The following is a 22,858-nucleotide window of genomic DNA, read 5'->3' as shown; positions in this document are numbered from 1 at the left end:
TGGGTGGGGGGGAGGTAATGTCCTGTTGCTGTTGTCAGCTGATCATCTGTTTCCGGTTTGTTTCCCGTACTGGTACGGGTAAACTCGATCTCAAACTCGTGACTTCTAGGTCAGACAGTGCGTTCTCTAATACTAGACCACTCCGCCCCCCTCCCCACCCAACCCTCAGTTTTCAGTACTACCATCCCTTGCTCAGTGTAATACTTTTATTTACTTTGCTAGGAAATATTTCCTCTACGAGTTGCCTTCGAATACAATACATGCAGAGTTTATGTCAGGCATCTCTGGGGAAGGGGGGGGGGGGGGAGGGGGGTAGAAGGAAGCTCCACCACCCCCGAATGTAGTGTACCGAAATTGAATTTATATAGAAAATATATACTTTACCAGTGTCCCCGCCCCAGAAAAATTTAGTCCGCCACCCCGAAAATATCAAGTGCACCCTCGGAGAAAAAACTCTGAAAGAAACACTGACCACTGCTACGTCTTTCTTCTTCGTTTTTCATTGTACAATTCAAAATGATTTCCTTCAACACAAGTATTACGTGTCAAGATTTTAAGCCTCCTGAGACCCGTAGACTCTGACTCTGCTTTTCATTCTGGGTTTGCTTCCATAGCCTTTTACCACCCAGGAACAAGCAACAAGGCAGCAGTTGTTTCATGTTGGAGTTGTCTCTCCTAGATCGGTTGCTGTCCCCAGTTATCGAACCTCATCTTCCCGGAGGTTCGAACTCTGACCTTTTGAGTTAACAATTATTCGCTTCCCCCTCCGACCACCCCGCCCCCGTATTGCTGTTTAAAGATTTTCATATTTTTGTCCTCACTCCCCCCCCCCTCCACACACACGTCCACAAACGGATCGAATTATAACTAATAGTTATGACGTCACGCTACCAATGCAGCGCGCCGTTTGTTATAATTAGCAAGTGAACATATGTCGAGCAGCCGCTTAGTGTTTTAAATCGATTTCAATCAAATCTTGTGGCTAGCTAATTCTATCCCACTGTGACCGCAAACATAGCAATAGGGCTGGAAAGTAGGTCACCAACTTTGTATCATACTAGCCAGCTAGTATTTTTCAAACAAATTGTGATTATGTTTATTAAATCGGTAAAAACAGAAATAAAAGTTACTTGCGTTATTGTTAAGTTATTTAAAATCGTAAAAACTGATATTGATAATTTAAGAATTCACCTGACCTGGCTAACAAGACAGTGGCGTAGGCGGGGGGGGGGGGGGGTTAGGGGGGTCATAAACCCCCATTGACCCCTCGGTATATATGTAAAGTATGAGGGGGGGGTGCAAATCGAAAGTCTGAGGGGGGGGGGGTGCCACTGTAATGAGATTTCCAATTTTAAGTAAGAAAAGCAAACAAACTTACACGCCCTATTGTCGAGGAAGTCAAGAGCTACTCTCGTTTTTACTAAATGTTACGGGCCATTTGGAGGTTAGCTTAGAATCGTCTATGTGTTAACCCCGGTGTGTCTATGAGAGTATAAATGATGGTTAGGTGCCTTTTTGGTAGCGACAAGCATAGTATGTTACGTTGATTGTTGGAAAAACCTGAATACAACGACAAGAACTGTGTAGCCTTTGTTGAGTTGGGTGTGAGGCGGAACGACTGGTGTTCAGTATGAAATAAGCAGAGCTGTCCTTGTTTGACGCTGAAATCTCATTGTATAACAGAACTGACATTATGTGACTGAACTGCCATTGTGTGACTCTAAACCAGAGTTTCTTCCAGGCATCTCTTCGGAGGGGGCTAAGCCCCCCCCCCGAAAATTTTTTTACCCCCCCCCCCCGAACGAAACGAAATTTATATAATTTATATAGAAAATATATACTTTTAACAGTGTCCGCCGCCCCCCCCCACCCCCCCGAAAATTTCAAGTGCCCCCCCGGAGAAAAAAGTCTGGAAGAAACACTGCTCTAAACTGTCATATTGTGACTCTAAACTGTCATTTTTTTACTCTGAACTGTCATAGTATAACATATAACTTTCATTGTGTGACTCTGAAATGTCATTGTGTGACTCTGACATGTCATTGTATGACTCTGAACTGTCATTGTATGACTCTGAACTGTCATTGTTGTGACCCAGGACTGTTATCATTAAAATACAGAACCGCCGTAGCACCATACAGCCACCAGCAAATACAAGACACAGATCCATACAATTGTCCACATAGTCTTCTACAGGCGGCGACATGTAAGCAAGGATCCAAGAGATTTACACCCCCCCCCCCTTCAATCAACTACTCCCTTGTTATTTACCCCTCATTTCCCTTTACAGATTAATTAACTATGTCAACTCTCCTCACCCTGTACATTGCTTATAAAACTACTGCAGTAACAAACTACTCCCGTTCAGTTACTAATTTACCCTAAACTTAATAGGGATAAGAGTAAGGTTATAAATAGGGCGGCGCTACCTATAAGGCGAACTAGGCGGTCGCCTAGGACGCCATCCCTAGGGGGGGGGGCGCAAAAGGTTTTATTGCTATTATCAATAAACCGGGAGTGATCTCCCCTAAACTTTCTCGGATATTCTAATATAAAACTACGAGGGATGTCAAATCAGGACATAGACAATATTTGTAATCCATTTTTAATTACTTAAACTTTTTATAATAGAATGGAATCTCGTAAAAAAAAAAGAATTGCACACTAAGTGATCGCCTAATAAAATGTGCATAATAGTGCGCAATATTATTAGTACTTTATAAATTTACGTGCGTTTTTTGAGAAATAGGAAATAGCGTAAATTAGTACTTCAGGTCAACGAAAATTGCTCAAAATTCGACTGAAGGTAGAGAATTAGATCTTTTACTTACATGTGAAATTTCATTTATCTATCTGAAATAGTACTCAAGTTATAGGCTTTTGAAAAATTCAAAGTAGAAAAAGTACCACTTCCGGTGATCGGAAATCGTTCAAACGTTGATACGGATCTACGATTTTGATAAAATACTTATATATGAAACTTCATCAACCTAGCTCTAACGGTACTCAAGTAATAAAAGTACACACAGACACACACACACAGACACACAGACACACAGACACACAGACATACGGACAAGATTGCAAAATTATGTTTTTCCGTATCAGTGAGGTGTAAAACGTCGAGATTTGTAAAAATCTCGATTTTGTTTTTGCACGATTTTTTGTTTTTGCACGATTACAATACTTTCTCTATAGGCCTACGTCGTATATACTAGAAAGTAAAAAGTACCTAATAATTAATAACTTTTATAAAAGAGTAGCGATCTATTTCGGCACCCCACCCCAAAATTAAGTCTATATAGGTTATATTTATTCGCGATGGTGAAAATGCAACCCCACCTCCCTAATTCGGAAAGGTCGGGGCGCTTTTTACCAGTCACTTTGCCTTTTGAATTTGGTATCACACAATTGTTGTAGAAAATGATTAAATAAGTTCGTAATTTAAATTCTGGCAGAGGCGTAGCGACCCTTCCCGGCGCCCGGGGACAAACATTCGATTTGCACCCCCCCTCAAACTTTTAATTTGGCGCCCTCCTAAGGACGGAGCCAGGGGACATATGCCCCCCCCCCGGCGCCCCCCCCCCCCCTCGCTACGCCTCTGTGTTCTGGTATATACAGTTTTGTAATGACAGGGTGTTCCAAGTATTGTACTTGTTTGGTAAGTTTTGATGAATCGTTTAGATTTGGGAGTAACCGCGGAAGGCTGTTGTTGATATGGTTTTGTAGGTATAAAGTATCCAAGTGTTAAATTAGTGTCATAATTTTTATTCGTCTGTTTTGTAGTTGAAGGTTTTGTGGAATCTGATTGGTAATAGAGAAATGAGAATGCAGGTGATGAAGTATCGTAGTTCTGGAGTTCGGGAGTATTGATTCTTGTGGTATTAGGGTATCGAATTATATTGACTGTTAGAATGTAGTAGTAGGTCCAGTGAAATCGTTGTTGATTGGGAGTACCGTATGTAGAGCTTGGTGAAGTTAAACGAGTTGGTGTCGTAGTTCAGGAGCATCGAGTCTAGTTATGTTTAGGTACCGAAGTTTGATATGTGTAGTGAATGTAGTAGAGTATATCGAGTGGTCGACTTCATCGTAAGTTAGAAGATTTCAATTCAGTACGGAACACACTACAAAGAAAGGTAGGCGTTCTCTAGTTGAAAAATCTTGTTTTTTAGGAATCTAATTTACTACTCTTATAGTATTAATATATGGTATTAAATAGGATGGAATGTATTTTTCAAATTATAATTTTTTTTATATTAGATAATTCTAGCAACGTCTATACTCAATAACAGTTGCACGTGTTTGATTTTTTGAAAGTCGTCCCTTTAGTTAAGGGATCCAAAATTTTGGTTTATGTTTGTAATTGGGTGAACATACAATTACGTGTTTGTCATCAAAATTAAACAGAAGTATGTTATAATAAAGCTACAATTTTTAGACTTTCGAAAAAAACCTAAAGTTAAGTATTCAATACGTAAAATATATTGTTTTTTACACGCTTAAATACCTAATGCAAAAGGTTTGTTATAATTATTACGTAATCAAATTTAGAACGTTTAGATGTGGTTTTAAAACATGTCTTAGTTACAATTGGTTAATTTAGCTATTCTTGTGGAAGTTATTTCCCTTGAATAAAATTTTGGTATTTGGATTTTTCAAATGGGAGATAATTCGTTGCTTAACTTTACATTCTTTTCAAAATTGCTGCACCTTAGGTTGGCCGCTTACATATAAATACAACTTTAAGTTATTTGCTATTGTAAAAATTATGTAGAGCTTAAGTTCTAAACAAAATAGTTTGGTAGGATTTTTTAGTATTATCAAGTTGAAAAACAAGCCGTTGTAGATTGCAATACTAAATGTTAGTAGACATACAGTGTAAGTCGTAAATTAAACATCTAATTAATTGTCTTCATATTTTTCACCCTCTCCTAAATATATAACAATTTAATGTTGGAATCTATAACATTTAAAACTTTTTATTTTTCAAAAACAAAAAAATCGTTAAATAATCACACAATATAGGCATTTTACAATTATAAATAAAGACACTCAAGCTTAAAACAGGTAAGTTCCGTTTTGGAACTCACCTTGGGAGGACTGCAGAGAGCCCAACAATACAAGAATTATTTTTGTTTTAGTGTATTTTTTCCAGACTTTTTTCTCCCGAGAGGGGGTGCACTTAAAATTTTCTAAGGGGGGCGGGGTGAAGGGGGGGGGGCTATTTCGTAAAGTACAAAGTGATTACGCTTGCAAACTGGAATTAAAGGAATTAGTACAAACTTTTGAGACGAAGAATTCAAGTAAAATTTGATTTTGATGTCTACTTATAACATGTATGCTAATTGATAATAAATGAATGTCACTTTTAATTAATTGTTTTCTTATACATATGTTTTAGTAATTAATTTTTGTGAAAGGTGGCGTTTTAATAAGTTTTGCCTAGGGCGCTAAATAACCTGGCGCCGGCACTAGGTTACAGATAGGTTTAGAACAGGCCAAGGGAAAGTTAGCGATAAGTTAGAGATCTTGATTAAGGGGTAAGGGTTGGGGCAGTAGGGATAATAATAGTGAATATAATATGGAGCTTGTTAATGATTAGTTAGAACATGTATACGTAAATAGGAAAGTCTAAATCCAGACTGATTGAAAATAATATTCTTTAGAAGTGTATTTCTACATTGCCAGGTACTTATTAAGACTGAGTTAACTCACACAAATTATAGAGTTGTATTTGGTTTGGTTACGTTAAAACTTGGAAGGACAATTAAGCTAGACTTATGAGGCAGAGTTATTTAGGTTGACGCCCCTGAATGCTTTCACTAATGGTGACGCCTCTGGCTCCATTGTGTAGGAATGAGTTACGTAACTTAATCCTACGAAGCTCACGAGAAGCAAAGAGCTGCAGCTAAACCCTTTTCAACGGAATTTGTTTTGGGCAGCTCTTTTTAGATGAACCCATGACCCCCCCCCCCCTTCCCCATGCAGCTTCTCCTTTTACAGTCTTTCTCCGTGAATGTTTAGAACGGACATATTTTCTTTTTCCTTGGAGAAGAAGATTTAGGCTCCAATCTAATACTTTCCTCGCGATATTCACATTGTTTTTTCTTAGGGCGTGACTGATCCGTCCTCACTTACGAGCACAAGCGTCTCTGTTTATCGGCTGTTGTTTGCTACTAAAGCCAGCACCAAATTTACTGACGCCTCTGACAACCTCCATATGTATTAACTGGCCTTTCATGCTTCTTTATGTTGACGCTTCACTGACTCCTATAAAACTAATCAAGCTAGCTAAAGTCAAACATACCGAGCCTAGTTAAAAAATTTTTAAAACACATTTTATAATCGAAGCATGAACACGCCTTTAACAAACCCTCACCCCTACACAGCTCAATGTTTCCGAAGGATTAGCGTATGTTCTTGTAGGATTAACATTTTGTGAACCGCCCCAAACCCAGCTGTTGTCCTTACACGGCTAATCGTTTACCGTGTTGACAACATTAACACTACTAACCAGAAACGCCAAGTGTTAAATCTTATTGAATTTTTTAAATCCTTCGCCAGTGTTAAGTGTACTCCACTTTAAAAGGAATAGTAAAACTTGTTTTAGTTTCTTTACAATTTCAGATAGCGGAACGGTAAAGATGTCATTTAGGAATAGATACATCAACAAATTTATAATTCTTAGTTTACTTTCAATCATCATGATGTTGGTGATGTATATAAATACTCACTTGAGATGTCGTTCGTTGGTAGTGGATCATGTGACTTCTGACAGGCGCCATTTTGACAACAGCGCCATTATTCACACCATGCAGGCGAAAAATTGGACGTTACAAAACAGCGATCTGGTCGTGAAGAAATGCGACGAACAGCATACAGCCGATAGACAGCGGCTGTATCGGGATTTACTGAGTGATGTTGTTAACCAGAAGAAAGATATGAGGATCTCGTTGCTAGGCAACGACGTGGAAGCGTCACGTGACCCTCCGGGGATGCTGCCAACGACCGTCCATTACGTCTGGTGCGGGGAGAAGCTGTTCAAGTTTGAAGACTATCTGGGTGTTTTGAGCGTGGTGCGGGTTCTCAGGCCGCTGAAGTTGGTGTTTCACTACAACAAACTGCCGGTGGTTGAACGCTACTACCACACGTGGTTTCAGGAGCTTAAGCAGTCCCTGCCTAGTCTTGAGCTCCGAGTGGCTTCTAAGCTCATCCGCTGTAACACGACCGACGCCTTGGACTACGGTCTGGATCAGCTGGCGTCCAGCCCAGGCGGGGGGTTCTATTTTGGGGAGCGGGCGCTGGTCACGCATATTCCTAAAGAATGGCGCTCGGAGAAATTCTTTACTTACGTCACATCCGGTTCCAACCGCAGTGAACAGGTGTTTGTTTTAGCATCTCAAGGTCACTTGGGGAACGGGTCAACTTTACCAAAGTATAAAATCAACATTTTAAACAGGTCGTTCGAATGTCTGACATTGGATAAGTTCAACGCTGGCAACAATGGGACAGAGTTTAACACCAGGGGTCAGTTGTCTCAGAACTTGTCCCCCTGCCTGGCCGTGCCGGATGGAATAGTACCCGAGGACATCATTAACGAAACCTCGCCATTCGCCTCTCTGGCGAGAAGATTGTTCTATGGCAAGTCGGAACCAGTGGCTGTCAGACAAGGCGAGGTCAGTTGGTTTTTTTTACATTCAAATCTTTTTTTTTTGACAGTTAAGGGGATGTCATTTGGTATCTTACATTCAAATCTTTCTTTCTGTCACACAAGGGAAGGTCAGTTGGTTTTCTTTACATTTAAATATTTCTTTCTGTCAGACAAGGGGAGGTTAGTTGGTTTTCTTTACATTTAAATATTTCTTTCTGTCAGTTAAGTAGAGATCAATTGGTTTTCATTACATTCAAATCTTTCTTTCTGTCAGTTAAGTAGAGGTAAATTGGTTTTCATTACATTCAAATCTTTATTTCAGTTAAGGGAGGTCAGTTGGTTTTGTGTAAAATTAGTTATATCTTTTAATCAAACCATGTGACAGATGAAGTAGAGTTTACCTGTTTTATATACCTCGGCATATGAAGGGATAGTGTGGCTTCTGTTTTCCTTAACTTGAAGACATCCTACTGAGTTGAACCATGATTCGAATTCGAGATTTTGATTGAGCAGTATAGCTCGCAACCGCTAGGCCTCGCGTCTAATAATCTGACCAATTTTTTCAAACCTTCAATATTTTTCTTGACATTTTGTAAGCTATGTGTAAAGTCAAGTAACACATACAAACAATACACCCGATCTATGAATTTAAATATTACATAACTAATAACATATCACATATTTTTATGTGACCGAAAACGTGAAATCATTACAAAACGTTGATCAATCATCAAATCATCCGCTCACAATCTACTCAACCTTTCTTAGTTTGGATAATCCTTTTATCAAACACACCAGGATACGGATTTAGTGAAATATATTTGTCCTTATTGAATTTCATTACTGCCAAATTGCTGGGTTTAATCTCTTTATCTATTTACTCACATACAAAGACGCGCTAATCTTTTATAACTGAGAGTATCACGACGTACCAACGTCTTTAGGCTATTGGCGTCTAAAAGGGGATTAGATATACGTCGATAAGATATTTTTCATAAAGATAGGACGTGCTACTAAGTCCAAACATCAATGCAAGCGAGTAACAGAAAAGATAACCATTGTAGTTTTATATCTGAAGTTCATTCTTTCAAACTTCATGACAAATCTAACCCCTAATTACGTATACGTTGAATTATGGAAGGTATATATGACGATCTTAAGACTCTACTTCATCTCTCTCATGTTTCATTTCTTCTAAAAGCTGTGTGATTTCTCATGTGTGATTATAGTTTGTGAAGTGTAACTTTTAAAATATCACATAAAAAATAATAAATTTTTAATAAAGATAAGAGGGCAAAGGATATAAAATCAAATTCTAAACAATATAGAATCGAATGATACATTGTGCTTTAATTTTCTGCAGTTTATGTAGATGTATATGACTAGTCTAATAAACACTACCTATTTAATCGATCGTTTCATAATCCGAACAAATGATCAATACGAACTATCAGATTAGATATTTCAGGATCTGAGTTTAATCTAAATATCAGTACGAACTTTTTGATTAGATTTGAAAAAGCAATAATTTACAAAGGTTTCAAATGGATGCTTCAGGATCCGAACGAAGATCAGTGGAAACTTTATTTTTTCGTTTGATTTTTCAGAGTTGTAAACCAAATTTAATTTCCATGTTTTAAAATCCAAAAAAAAAAAAAAAAAAAAAAGAAAATTGAAAACGTTGAATTGATGTTTCAGGATCCAAACGACCTGATCCCAAACATTGGACATGTCGTGTCGTTGAACCCACAGCCAGGTTCTCCCGTCAAGTTCTTGTTCCAGCATTACCTGGCAATGCTATCAGCCTTGTACCTGGCCAAAATAGAAAGGTGAGCTATCTATACCTGGCCAAAATATAAAGGTGAGCTATCTATACCTGACCAAAATAGAAAGGTGAGCAATCTATACCTGGCCAAAATAGAAAGGTGAGCTATCTATACCTGGCCAAAATAGAAAGGTGAGCTATCTAAAATAGAAAGGTGAGCTATCTATACCTGGCCAAAATAGAAAGGTGAGCTATCTATACCTGGCCAAAATAGAAAGGGGAACTATATATATATATATATATATATATATATATATATATATATATATATATATATATATATATATATATATATATATATATTTAAACCTTTCATTCGATCGCAGTGTTGAGAATATTCCTGGGGAGGTTTCTGCACACAAAAAAAAATCAAATTCGAAGGGGTGGAACCCCGGTAGGGTTCTATTTTTTTCTCTATATACGGAATAGAAAAAAGATAAGTCGATTTCGGTTTCACAGCGTTCATTCGATCGCCATCAAACTTTGGGGAGTTGATTAGAACACAACAACTACGTGTTAAAGAAAAAAATCCTGTTGATTTGTGTCACTTAAGAGAATGACGCAATCTGCATCATTGTTTCAGGATGCTATGTGGCGCTCTGGGTTATTCTGTGAGCACCAACGGCGCCTATATTAGTTTTAAATAGCCAGGGGCCGTACGCGGCGCCCTTTTGGTAGTGTAATCGAGGATTCCCGAGAGCGCCCTTCTTCGTCCCTGACAATTGGGCGGTCACCGAAGTGTGTTCTACTTCATTATTTCGGTTAGTGATTAACGTACACTCAAGGCTTTCACAAAATGTTTACATTTAAATTACTCAGAACTCAGTTTTAGAAAACAAGGTCACGAGTCTAAGAACATAGGCTTGGTAACGCATTGATGAAACACTTCTTAGATATTTCATCAGATTTTCTTCTAACCCCGCGACAACGCGCTAGGATGGGTACGCTTGCATAATATAATAAAATGTATATATATATATATATATATATATATATATATATATATATATATATATATATATATGTATATATATATATATATATATATATCTTCAATTCATGCAGGATCTATGTCCACGGGGACACAGTGCCATCTGGTGAGTGGTGGGACAGGCTTCAAGGGGAGAATATCACATTCGTTTACGTGAGTTGGTTGTGTGTGGGTTGACATTAGACTTTTTTAACTTAAACCATGTGGCTTGATTTTATATTGTGCGGGTTGAATTCAAACTATATAAGCATACGCCCATGGATTATTGGTTTAATTTAAACTATATTGATTGACTCTGGACTGCTTATTTAGACTTCATTACGCATGGTTGGACTGCGTATATTTTACACTAGTATTGTCTCACTCCCCCTCGCCAATAAAATTAAGTTTCCCCCCCCCCAATTAAAAAGTTATATCCCCCCCCCCCTGAAACACTAAAAACAACATTAGGGATGGCTGTTTTTCCCGAAAAAAATCAATCGATTCAGTCCGATCTGCTTGTGTTTTTTTAAGCATGTCCACACACTTATCAAGTAACTTGTCAACAACAAAAGAAATCGTACTTTTACCCAACCCGACCACATTGTTATCAATCAATTCTACTATCAGTATATCGATCCCCTAAAAAATCAATTTCAGAAAAATATATTTGTTTTCTAAATTTGCAGTTTATCCGTATCACTTTCAACAGTGTCTTGGAAAATATTTTAAGTAGGCGCGGAGTTCAAAACACAAAGCTGTGTGTATATTACCTTAACTACACCCCTCTCATTGAAATTGTAAAGTACTCACTAAGCCTGCATGTACAAATCCTACTTAAAAGGAGAGCAAGATTTTTAAATAATCGATTGCATTAAGCTGTCGTCTTGCTATAAACCTCGGGTTAAAAGCTAATTCGTTTTCTCCTTTTTTACTTTCTCGTATATACGAAGTTTAGAGAAAGTCTTGTAAATTTGCAAATTTCGACGTTTTAGGGCTCCCTGAGTCGGAAATTATTTTTTTTGCAATCTTGTCCGTATGACTGTGTTTGTGTGTGTGTGTGTGTGTGTGTGTGTGTGTGTGTGTGTGTGTGTGTGTGTGTGTAAACACGATAACTTGAGTACCGATACAGCTAGGTTGATGAAATTTCATAAATAAGTACTATATCAAAATCATAGATTTGTATCAACTTTTGAGCGATTTCCGATAACCGGAAGTGGAACTTTTTCTACCTTTAATTTTTCAAAAGACTATAACTTGAGTACTTTTTTCAGATAGATAAATGAAATTTCACATGTAAGTAAAAGTTCTAATTCTCTGCCTTCTATCCAATTTTGAGTAATTTTCGTAGACCGGAAGTAGTAATTTACGCTATTTCTGATTTCTCAAAAAACGCATGTGAATTTGTTAAGTAATAATAATATCCGGCACTATTATGCACATTTTATTTGGCGTTCACGTGGCGTGCAGTTTTTTTATGAGATTCTATTCTATTATAAAAAGTTTAAGTAATTAAAAATGGATTTAAAATATTTTCCATGTCCCGAGTTGCCATCCCCCGTAGTGTTATATTAGAATATTCGAGAAAGCTTAGGGGAGATCACTCCCGGTTTATTACTTTATAGATAGTCTTGTAATCGTGAAAAAAAAATCGAGGTTTTTGCAAATCTCGACGTTTAACACCTCCCTGAGTCGGAAAAACACAGTTTTGCAATCTTGTACGTGTGTCTGTGTGTGTATGTTTGTGTGTGTTTGTGAACACGAATACTAGAGTACCGTTACAGCTAGGTTGATGAAATTTCATATATGTATTCTGTCAAATTTATAAATCTGTATACAATTTTCAGCGATTTCCGATAACCGGAAGTGGAACTTTTTCTACTTTCAATTTTTCAAAAGTCTAAAACTGGAGTACTTTTTTCAGTTAGATAAATGCAATTTCACATGTAAGTAAAAGTTCTAATTCTCTGCCGTCTGTCAAATAAATTTTGACTAATTTCCGTTGAATGGAAGTAGTCATTTACGCTATTTCTGATTTATCAATAAAAAAAAAACCGCATGTAAATTTATATAAATGTATATATATATATATATATATTATACACATTTTGTTTGGCATTCACTTGGTGTGCAATTCTTTTTTCATCGAGATTCTATAGTAAAAATTTTAAGTAATAAAAAATGGATTTAAAAAATTGCCTACCACGAGTTGCCATCCCCCGTAGTATTATATAAGAATATTCGAGCAAGTTTAGGGGAGATCACTCTCGTTTCATTTATATCGTGTAGTAGGCCTATATCTTATGTGTGGTAGTTTTGGTGAGTGGTCCCAACCTAACCTACCCTCAACTCTCCACCTTATCCCCTCTCTACATCTCCTCCCCTCATCTCCTCCCCTCATCTCCTCCCCTCATCTCCTTCCCTCATCTCCTCCCCTTATCTCCTCCCCTCCTCCTCACCTCCTCCCCCCTCATCTCCTCCCCTCATCTCCTCCCCTCATCTCCTCCCCTCCTCCTCACCTCCTCCCCCCTCATCTCCTCCCCTCATCTCCTCCCCTCATCTCCTCCCCTCATCTCCTTCCCTCATCTCCTCCCCTTATCTCCTCCCCTCCTCCTCACCTCATCTCCTCCCCTCCTCCTCTCCTCCTCCCCCCTCATCTCCTCCCCTCATCTCCTCCCCTCATCTCCTTCCCTCATCTCCTACCCTCATCTCCTCCCCTCCTCCTCTCCTCCTCCCCCCTCTCCTCCTCCCCTCATCTCCTCCCCTCATCTCCTTCCCTCATCTCCTCCCCTTATCTCCTCCCCTCCTCATCCCCTCATCTCCTCCCCTCATCTCCTCCCCTCATCTCCTCCCCTACTCCTCTCCTCCTCCCCTCTCATCTCCTCCCCTCATCTCCTCCCCTCATCTCCTCCCCTCATCTCCTCCCCTCATCTCCTCCCCTCATCTCCTCCCCTACTCCTCTCCTCCTCCCCTCTCATCTCCTCCCCTCATCTCCTCCCCTCATCTCCTCCCCTACTCCTCTCCTCCTCCCCTCTCATCTCCTCCCCTCATCTCCTCCCCTCATCTCCTCCCCTTATCTCCTCCCCTAAATTCCCCCCCTCATCTCCTCGAATCATCTCCTACCCTAAACTCCTACCATCATCCCCCCCCCCTCATCTCCTCCCCTCATCTCTTCCCCTCATCTCCTGATGCAGTGTCTGTGTGTCCTGTGATGTCTGTTGTCTTACCTCTACAGGCAGACAACTCTGATTCAGTGTACCAGCAGCCGATCAAAGTCCCCGCCCACCAGTCTGATATATTGAGGACGTTGATCCTCTACAAATATGGCGGCATTTACTTTGTGAGTACCTAAGTAACAAATATGGCGGCATTTATTTTGTGAGTAGGCCTACCTAAGTAAAAAATATGGCGGCATTTACTTTGTGAGTACCTAAGTAACAAATATGGCGACATTTATTTTGTGAGTACCTAAGTAACAAGTATGGCGGCGTTTATTTTGTGAGTACCTAAGTAACAAATATGGCGGCATTTACTTTGTGAGTAGATTAAGAAAAGATTCTAGAATAAATGCGACACTGTGTTGTTTAAAATAATCTGGCATGTAGTATATATTTGAGAATTTAATTAGACTACCCGTCATCCTTGGATAATTGTAGGTTTCGGGGGTCATCCATAAAAAAAACATCACGTCTGTCACTTATTGTCACAAAAATCCAGACCCCACATTCAAAAAGATGTTTTTTATCTTTTAAAAACACCGAAAACACCGATTTCGGACTATCCCTTTATATACTGACGTCACAGGTGACCTACTCAACTCTACTTCACCTGCCCAATGTCCCGCAATGTCTCAGACAACATGTTTTTATCGTTTAATAAAACGATTCCAGTCGAGCATGTCTCTGACCATACTATCGCTTCAAATGCTTAGGACAAAGAAACAGATGAACTCTACTTCACCTGCCCTGTATCACGCCAATTTCAGATAGGCAACTTTATCCTTCACATCTAAAAAATTAAAATAAATGATTTTTTTTTTAACATTGACGTATTGGACTAGAACTCGTGCCACCCGCATGAAAGCCGATTACACTAACAACTTAGCTATTTAACTGGTGACGTCACTGATGTTTTGTTATAGTAAAGTTTAATACTTTGAGTCTCCTTGTGCAACTTGATTTACGCGCATAGATCTAGATCTAAGTCTAATAGATCTAGTAGTAATTTTCAAATTAAATTTTATCTTAAATTAGCCAAAATTACATATCAAAGATTTATATAAAATAATGAAGGTCGGAAATTATCTAGGTCTAGATAGAATGATCTAGATCTATATTCTACGACTCGTTTGCTTAAGTCTCGAGTCTAGTTTTTGCGTAACTCTTACTAGATCTAGATCTAGATCTAATCATTAGACCTATTCTAGCTAGATAGATCTAGATCTAGATAGATAAATCACAAAGATTTTTATCAAGTAGAAGGACTAAAAAATGTATTATGATTATAAAATGGATTGTATTATTATCTAATTAATCTTTGGTTTCTATCTAGATTCTAGATCTAGATCTATAAATAACTTTCTTGGCCACCTGATATTTAGATCTATAAATAAATAGATAACTTTCTTGGACAGATTGTAGAGCTAGAGAAATTTATTGTAAAAGTAAATGAAAAAGACAGTTGAAAATTTATATAAGTGTTAGAACGTAATAAAAACAGCAAAGGGGCGTATTGTTAAAGTTACGGCCGACAGAAAATTACCTTTAGAACGCGCTAAACTTTTGAATGGGCCACACAGTCCATGAGGGAAGTCGCCATCTTATTGTACTAAAAATAAACAAATCATTTGACGTCACTATTCAGTCAAGGTAAAGCCATTGTTTGAAAAATTTAAAATTAATGTGGTTAATCTATCAATGAATAAATCAATATATTAATTAACGTCTTTAAATAAATTTGTGATTAACAGTCTGTCTGAAAACAAAAATTGTTCTCTACCTACATACTATTTTACAGCTCTCCACCTAGCGCCGATTCTCTCCAGTATTCAATCAGACAAACAAAAAAAAAAAATTCAAACATGTAAATAAACTTGAGTTTTAGTAGTATTTAGATTGTATTGTATATCGTTATATAGCCAGGGTTTCTTTCAGACGTTTCTTCAGACGTTTTTTTTTTCTCCGTGAAGGGGCACTTGGATATGGTATATCAACTCGTATATATTATATCAATATATATGTGTTATATTAACACAGTATATGAGAAATCAGTATGTATATGTTATACCATCTAGGACAAAGACGTATTCTGGGCCACCCCACCGTCGACTGACCTACGCAGATACCCTAGCATCATGTGCCTGGACTGGCCATCTTACGGAGTGTGGCCAAAAGGTGGAAGTATCGGACTACTGATGGCCAAACCTGCAGCGCCGTTTCTGATCAAGTTCCTAGACTCGTTTTGGTAATGAGCATTACTGATTATTTCCCCTTCTTCTCTGTTCACAATAGGGTTTGTAAGTAGGTCACCAACTTGTCAGCTAGTATTTGTTAAACCAAATGTGAATATTTGATTCTGTTATTAGTAAACAGTTTAAAATTGTTGCATTTTGCGTACTCTTGGTATTTTAAAATCTCGAAGCAATGGCGATCGTGTTCACAACAATTTTAATTTAGTTTAGACATTCATAACTCTTTCCTGACTAACGAGATTTTGAATTTTAATTTAGAGAGACCGAAACTTGCAAGCCCTATTGTAATATAGTTAAGAATTACTTGTCAACATGCTATGCGCAATTTAGCGTGTTGACTTCGACTATAGGGCTGGTAAGTAGGTCACCAACCAGTTCTACGGCTCAATAAAACCTGCGTGAGCTATAGAACTGTTTGGTGACCTACTTACCAGCCCTATAGTTCTGGTGAAACTATCTTGTGGTTGTGGTCCGCTCCGACATTTTACAACATTAAAGTTTTCTTAATATTTTTTAAAACTTTTTACTGGATTGTTTTTTTTAACATTTTAAAGTCGTTTTTTTTTATAATTTTTAATTTTCGTTGACTCATAAAGATTGATTTTTGTCGATCCATCGGTTTAGATGTCAAGCCATCATCGAGTTGTTTAAAAAAAATCTAATTTTGTTAAGGCATCTCAGTATATAAAAGCTTAATTTTATAATGTAAAACTACAGAAATATTGCTACATTTATTATTTTAATTTTACTTATAGATTTGTGAATCAAGTATTAGAAAATATTCTAGCGTCTTAGTGATAAAAATTACCAAAAGTGATGTGATATGTAACGCTATGGTCCAGCTTATTGATTTTCTTAAAACATCAATATGTAACATTAAGATGTCGTAATGTATGAAACACATATCGTGATTAAAATTTCCAGGAGCATTGTTACGTGTAATGTTATAGTTTAGCTTATTGATTTTTTTTGGTATGTACATACGCCCGCAGGGATAATATGCTACAACCGGAAGTAGTCCCTTTCAGTAAGTTCAACATATTGGCTGAAAATATTGACAGGGCACACGTTTTTGTGACGTTAAAATATTGATTGACCCCTCATATTACTAGTATCAATAACAAGGGATTTAAACTAGAACAGTGGTTTTTATGGAGGTATTTAATAAAATAATTAAAAATTGAATAAAATATGTTTTTTAATGCTCAGAACACGCCGACTCCCAAGACGTTCTGTTTTACATGTGAATTCATATTTTACATATTAGTTCCACCACTTTTTTTTCCCTCGACATAGTTAGTATGCGGGGATTAAAATATTAAGAAAGACATCACACAGCGTACCATCACGACAGTCATAATTCGAGTATTTGACCACGACATAGAAATAAAGAGTATGTTCGTCACAATACGTATGTACACAATCAACGCGCGCCTGTATAAGTGGCGTTGAATTGATTCATGACGTATGTGTGTCGTGACGTCAATGGTTCTATGAGATAGAAATATCAAGATACCGATACATGTTATCTCGCTCTGGCGTGCTTTATTACTATGTCGTTCTATGGCTCTGTCTTGTTTGAACTGTCGTTAGCCGCAGCCTCTAGTTCTATCGTCACAAATCATATGGGCTGGGTGTGGGTCTTGACCTCAGCCGAACCCTTGAGGCTGACTTACCGGACCCTGTGGTTCGATTGAACCCAGGTTAAGAACCACTGAACTGAAAAATTAATTAAGTAAGGTTTGCACAATTTAGCTTTAAACAGTGACGCGACTAAGGAGTAAGGTGTAGATTACTTGAGTTAACTGTGAACCTACATGAATTAAAACCAAGATATTCAGTTAACACATGTAACTTTTTACTTACCGTGAATACATTTTTACATTTTAAAATATAATTAATATGGAATTACATTTTGCAATCAACTAAAAGCAGTTAATTAGCAGAAAGACCATCAATATATCAGCAGATGAGTTTACAATAATGAGAGTTAAAGTAAAGTAGCTTTCCACGGTTCATAAAAGAGTCCAAACTACGGGCTATTAAATATGTATGTATATATATATATATATATATATATATATATATATATATATATATATATATATATATATATATATATATATATATATATATATATATATATATATATATATACAGGTCTATATAAATACGATATATATGTATTTAGAATATATATATGGATAGGATATATATGTGTATAGGATATATATATATATATATATATATATATATATATATATATATATATATATATATATATATACACAGGTCTATATAAATACGATATATATGTATTTAGAATATATATATGGATAGGATATATATGTGTATAGGATATATATATATATATATATATATATATATATATATATATATATATATATATATATATATATATATATGATTATATTTTCAGGTTATATCGTGACAACAGCTGGGAGTTTAATGGGGTCTTGATGCCTTATAAAGTCTTTGAGAGAAATCCAGAGACGCTACTCATACATAAAAGGTTACAGGTAAGGTCATAGTCACTACACGGAGTACAAGTCAGGTGCTAGAACCTGCTCATACTTAGGTGACTATAGGTAAGTTATAGACAGTGTAGAGATAAGCTCATATCTACCGCTCATACAGGAGACTACAGGAAAGATCAAGCACGCTACTCATAAATGGTGGCAGCAGAAATGCGCTTTAGTGACAGATCTAATTAAACTTCTACGAGAGTAAAAGAGACCGTAGTTAGCCTCTCACTCACAATACCCCATTTCTTTTTCTCTCTCCTGACATCCCTTACATTACCCGTCACAGTTTTCAATCTCTCCCATCCTTCATTCTATGTATATCTGCCCTCTACTTATGCTGTTTCTGTGATCACGTGATCTGCTCTAATGTCTGTGTTGTATCTGTACCACCCAGGTGATCTGCTATATTGTTGTATCTGTACCCAGGTGTTCTGCTTCATTATGTTGTGTCTGTAATCACGTGACATGCTCCATTGTGTTGTTTCTGTGATCACGTGATCTGCTCTAATGTCTGTGTTGTATCTGTACCCAGGTGATCTGCTTCATCGGTGTGTGTCACCCAGCCTGGCACGACGACTTCATCAGAGACATCAAGGACGCCAGTAAACCCACGCAAGATTTTAACATTCTGGAAGCTAATGGTCAGTAGAGGGCTATTACATTCAAAATGTCAGTAGAGGGTTAATTTAATCAAATGGTCAGTGTTGTGAATGGACTTAAGTGTATGGAATGAGTTTGAGAGTATGTGTGTAGTTGAATGGGATTAATAAAGTTGTGGATGGTTTGAGAGTATGTGTGTAGTGGTATTAATAAAAAATTATGAATGCGTGAATAAAGAAGGATGTGACGTAAGAGAGAATGTTTTGGTTGTTATGAAGATTGTTAGAAGTCAGTCTGCGTCTTGTCGTCTTCATGTGAGGATGTCTAGAAGTCGTCGTTCCGTCTGTCGTCTATGTAGCTGTTGGTATCGTGTAAAATAAAAGATAAAACATCGTATCGTCGTTCTGTGTTCTCCTTTGGATCGTCGTCCTCTATTGTTCATCGACCCTGTACCGAAACTCACTTTACAACAGTCAGTAGAGGGTTATTTCATTTAAATTGTCACTAGAGGGTTAATTTATTCACAACGTGTTGATATAATAGAAATGGTCAGTATAGGGTTAATTTATTCAAAACATGCCGATTCGATAGCAGTGAGTATACATTTTTCCAGAGACATTTTGCCCTGAGATATCTTGCCCTTAGATATTATTTATTATGTCCTAATATATTTGTCGTGATATGTTGTACTTGAGATTTTAGTTTGGGATATATTGTTTGAGCTCATTTGTCTTGTCACTATATATATATATATATATATATATATATATATATATATATATATATATATATATATATATATATATATATATATATATATATATATATATATATATATATATATATATATATATATATATATCCTAATATCTATATATATATATCCTAATATATATATATATATCCTAATATATAAAAGCCCATGTGCGCACTTCTCTCTCTCACTCTGTGTACAGTGTCCCACTTACATAAGTAGTATAAGTATACTTAGTACAGTATCCCACTAAAATACCAACTATTTGCCCAAAAGTTTATTTGTGTATGATACCGCTTATATAAATATATCTCTACAAAAGTTGGTTGCTGTGTATTAGAAAATTTATAACCTTTGTAAAAGGTCATTCTATTTTTATTTTTATTTTTTTTCCAGCTTACCACTTCACCTACCCTAAGCCGGACCCGAGCCTGGTGTCTTTCGACACAATACGAAACCGTAACGACACAGCCGCCCAACTTGCCAGGATGTTGATTGAAACGATTAAAAAAACTGGCAAGCTTCATCTTATAGCGGGCAGTTCATAACATTAGATTTCAAGTTAACTTATTAGAAGCAGACATTTATTTAAATTATGTGAAAAATATGTGTAAAATGAATCTTATAGAAGTTTAGTTTGTGAGAATGTTTGCGTATGAATCACTCCGATATCAAGAAGAGAAAATAGTCCCTGTGTTTTTGTGTACACGTAACGTATTACAGACATCATATTTTACTGAACGATTTTACGTTAACTTACCATGCGAGCATGCAAGCTTAGCTTATCGTAAATATAATTTTATTATGTAGATATCTTGGTGGGACGACAATGAGGTGGGGGAGGGAGGGAAGTGTTCGAGTTTATTTATGCGTGTATATGTATGTGTGCAACTAAGTGCATTATTTCCACGTAATGCTTAAGTGTCAGTTTCAAGCAATAAATTTACGTACATCCATTAACGTAAGCATAAGTATTAATATATAAGATTATAAATAATAAAAACTGCACACACTTACGTTATGTATGTAAGTTCGTGTGAGTATGTGTGTGTGTTTGTGTTTTTGTGTGCATTTGTGTGTGTGAGTGTACCTCCCACTTTATGAAAGTGAATAAAACCAAAACGACTGTGTGATAACTAAAATCTTGTTTGTTTACTTTTTTTTTTTTGCTTTTTTTGGAGTTTTTGAATACAGTTAGAAAAAGAAAAAATATTTAAAATTCATCAAATATTTAAACTCAGTTTTTTTTTATTAGCACGGAATAGCAAGTTAGCTAGAAATAGAAATAAAAAATAATTAGATACATTAAATAAGAGTAAATGTTACATTGTTGCAGTTTTAAATGATAATCCTGTTATTATTAAAGTACTTATTTTCTGTTTTTGAACAGAGACTTAAATCTGTAACTGCAATAACATCTGCTGTTTTTTTGTGTGAACCAATCAAGTTATATTTTCCTCGCTGCAAAACTAGAAAATCTTAAGTCTCAATATATATATATATATATATATATATATATATATATATATATATATATATATATATATATATATATATAAATATATATATATATATATATATATACATATATATAAATATATATATATATATATATATATATATATATATATATATATATATATATATATATATATATATATATATATATATATATGTGTGTGTGTGTGTGTGTATAAATGTAAATCTATTAATGAACTCCCCATGAAAGTGAATTTTTATATTCTCCATAGGAAAAAGCATTTAATAATAACAAAACTTTTAATAATCGAAATGACTTTAATAATGAAATACCTATAATAATTAAAAATATTTGATGATTATAAAGCCTTTTTAAAATAAAATAAACTTTTAAATATCTTTAATAATTAAAAATATTTAATGATTGTAAAGCCTTTTTAAATAAAATAAACTTTTAAAATAAAATGCAAAAAGATTTTTGGTAATTAAAAATGCTCTTGGTAGTTAAAAAAGCCTTTGATAATTAGAAAAGCCTTGATAATTTAAAAAAAACAAACTTTTCCTCCTGTAATGTCACATTTCTTAAGTTCAACAGTTCTGAAATGTGTAAGAAACGTGTACAAGACAATTCTAGTGAAGATGTGTTTTCTTGGTAAGCTCTTTCAGTGACTCGTTGCTATTACAGTTTGGCACGTGTCAGTGTCACATACGTGACCTCGTCATATTTGGCTGTCACACAACTTAACGTCATGTCGTGAATGTGAACGTGTCACAACCGTGACTGTGTCTCATACGTTGCAGTGTCACACGCGTGACTTTGTAACACACGTGTGTGTCACGCATTTTAACGTGTCACAAGCGTGATAGTGTCACAATCATTAGCGAGTGACACTCCTCCCTCCTCCCTATTAAAGGTCCCTTTTCGAACCTGACGCCCCAAGGCGGTTTCAAGAGCTCAAGCAGTCCCTGCCCAGTCTTGAGCTCCCGGCCTAAAACCCCCTGGACATAAACCCCCTGGACAAAACCCCCCGCGACATAAACCCCCTGGACAAAAAAAACCCCGCGACATAAACCCACTGGACAAAAAAAAAACCCGCGACATAAACCTATGGACAAAAACCCCCAGCGAAATAAACCGCCTGGACAAAAACCACCAAATTGAGGTTTATATAAAGAAAAAACCAAAGATGATGAGAAACAAAATTAATATATAAATATCGCAAATACTCAATAATGGTGAACTCATTAACAATTTTAACAACAGTTAAAATTCGAGAGCTGCTATCAATATATTTTTTTTTATGTTTTGTAAAACGGTGACCTGAAGTAATCTGTGTACAATAAACCTCTAGGAGCGATTGGTCCTTTTTAATAAAGTCAATAAATTTCCAAATATTTGGGTGGCAAGTTTCCCATATGCGACTGGAAACTTCTGTGCCAGCCTTCAACTGAGTTGTTTGTTTTTGGCATATAGTCTTCTGCACGTGTGTGCATGTTCCATATATCAAGTGGAAACATAGGTTGTTTCCGACCTCGACGTTGCGGTCTGCCAATATAGTAGTC

The 22,858-nt window shown here is 36.4% G+C and overlaps 1 protein-coding gene across 1 annotated transcript; it reads left to right on the top strand.

Annotated features, from left to right (window-relative positions):
- The first annotated feature begins 6,610 nt into the window (after positions 1-6,610).
- On the top strand, positions 6,611-20,944 carry LOC131940301 (uncharacterized). The gene is made up of 8 exons (XM_059298950.1): positions 6,611-7,676; positions 9,350-9,480; positions 10,542-10,620; positions 13,682-13,786; positions 15,740-15,909; positions 18,357-18,456; positions 18,995-19,103; positions 20,213-20,944. Exons 1-8 carry the CDS (start codon positions 6,645-6,647, stop codon positions 20,362-20,364), a joined length of 1,878 nt encoding a protein of 625 aa, XP_059154933.1. The 5' UTR covers positions 6,611-6,644; the 3' UTR covers positions 20,365-20,944.
- Positions 20,945-22,858: the final 1,914 nt, after the last annotated feature.

The sequence above is a fragment of the Physella acuta genome, unplaced genomic scaffold (assembly GCF_028476545.2).
Source record: "Physella acuta isolate Inbredline_101_S28 unplaced genomic scaffold, ASM2847654v3 ptg000315l, whole genome shotgun sequence".
Classification (NCBI taxonomy): domain Eukaryota; kingdom Metazoa; phylum Mollusca; class Gastropoda; family Physidae; genus Physella; species Physella acuta.
Note: the sequence above shows the minus strand (reverse complement) of the source record. Positions and strands in the feature narration are given on the sequence as shown.

Excerpts from the sequence above, each read along its gene's own strand:
- LOC131940301 (XM_059298950.1), top strand. The coding sequence starts at position 6,645 with ATGTCATTTAGGAATAGATACATCAACAAATTTATAATTCTTAGTTTA. Across the intron at positions 15,910-18,356 it reads AAGTTCCTAGACTCGTTTTG|GTTATATCGTGACAACAGCT; the intron begins GTAATGAGCATT and ends TTATATTTTCAG. Across the intron at positions 19,104-20,212 it reads TAACATTCTGGAAGCTAATG|CTTACCACTTCACCTACCCT; the intron begins GTCAGTAGAGGG and ends TTTTTTTTCCAG.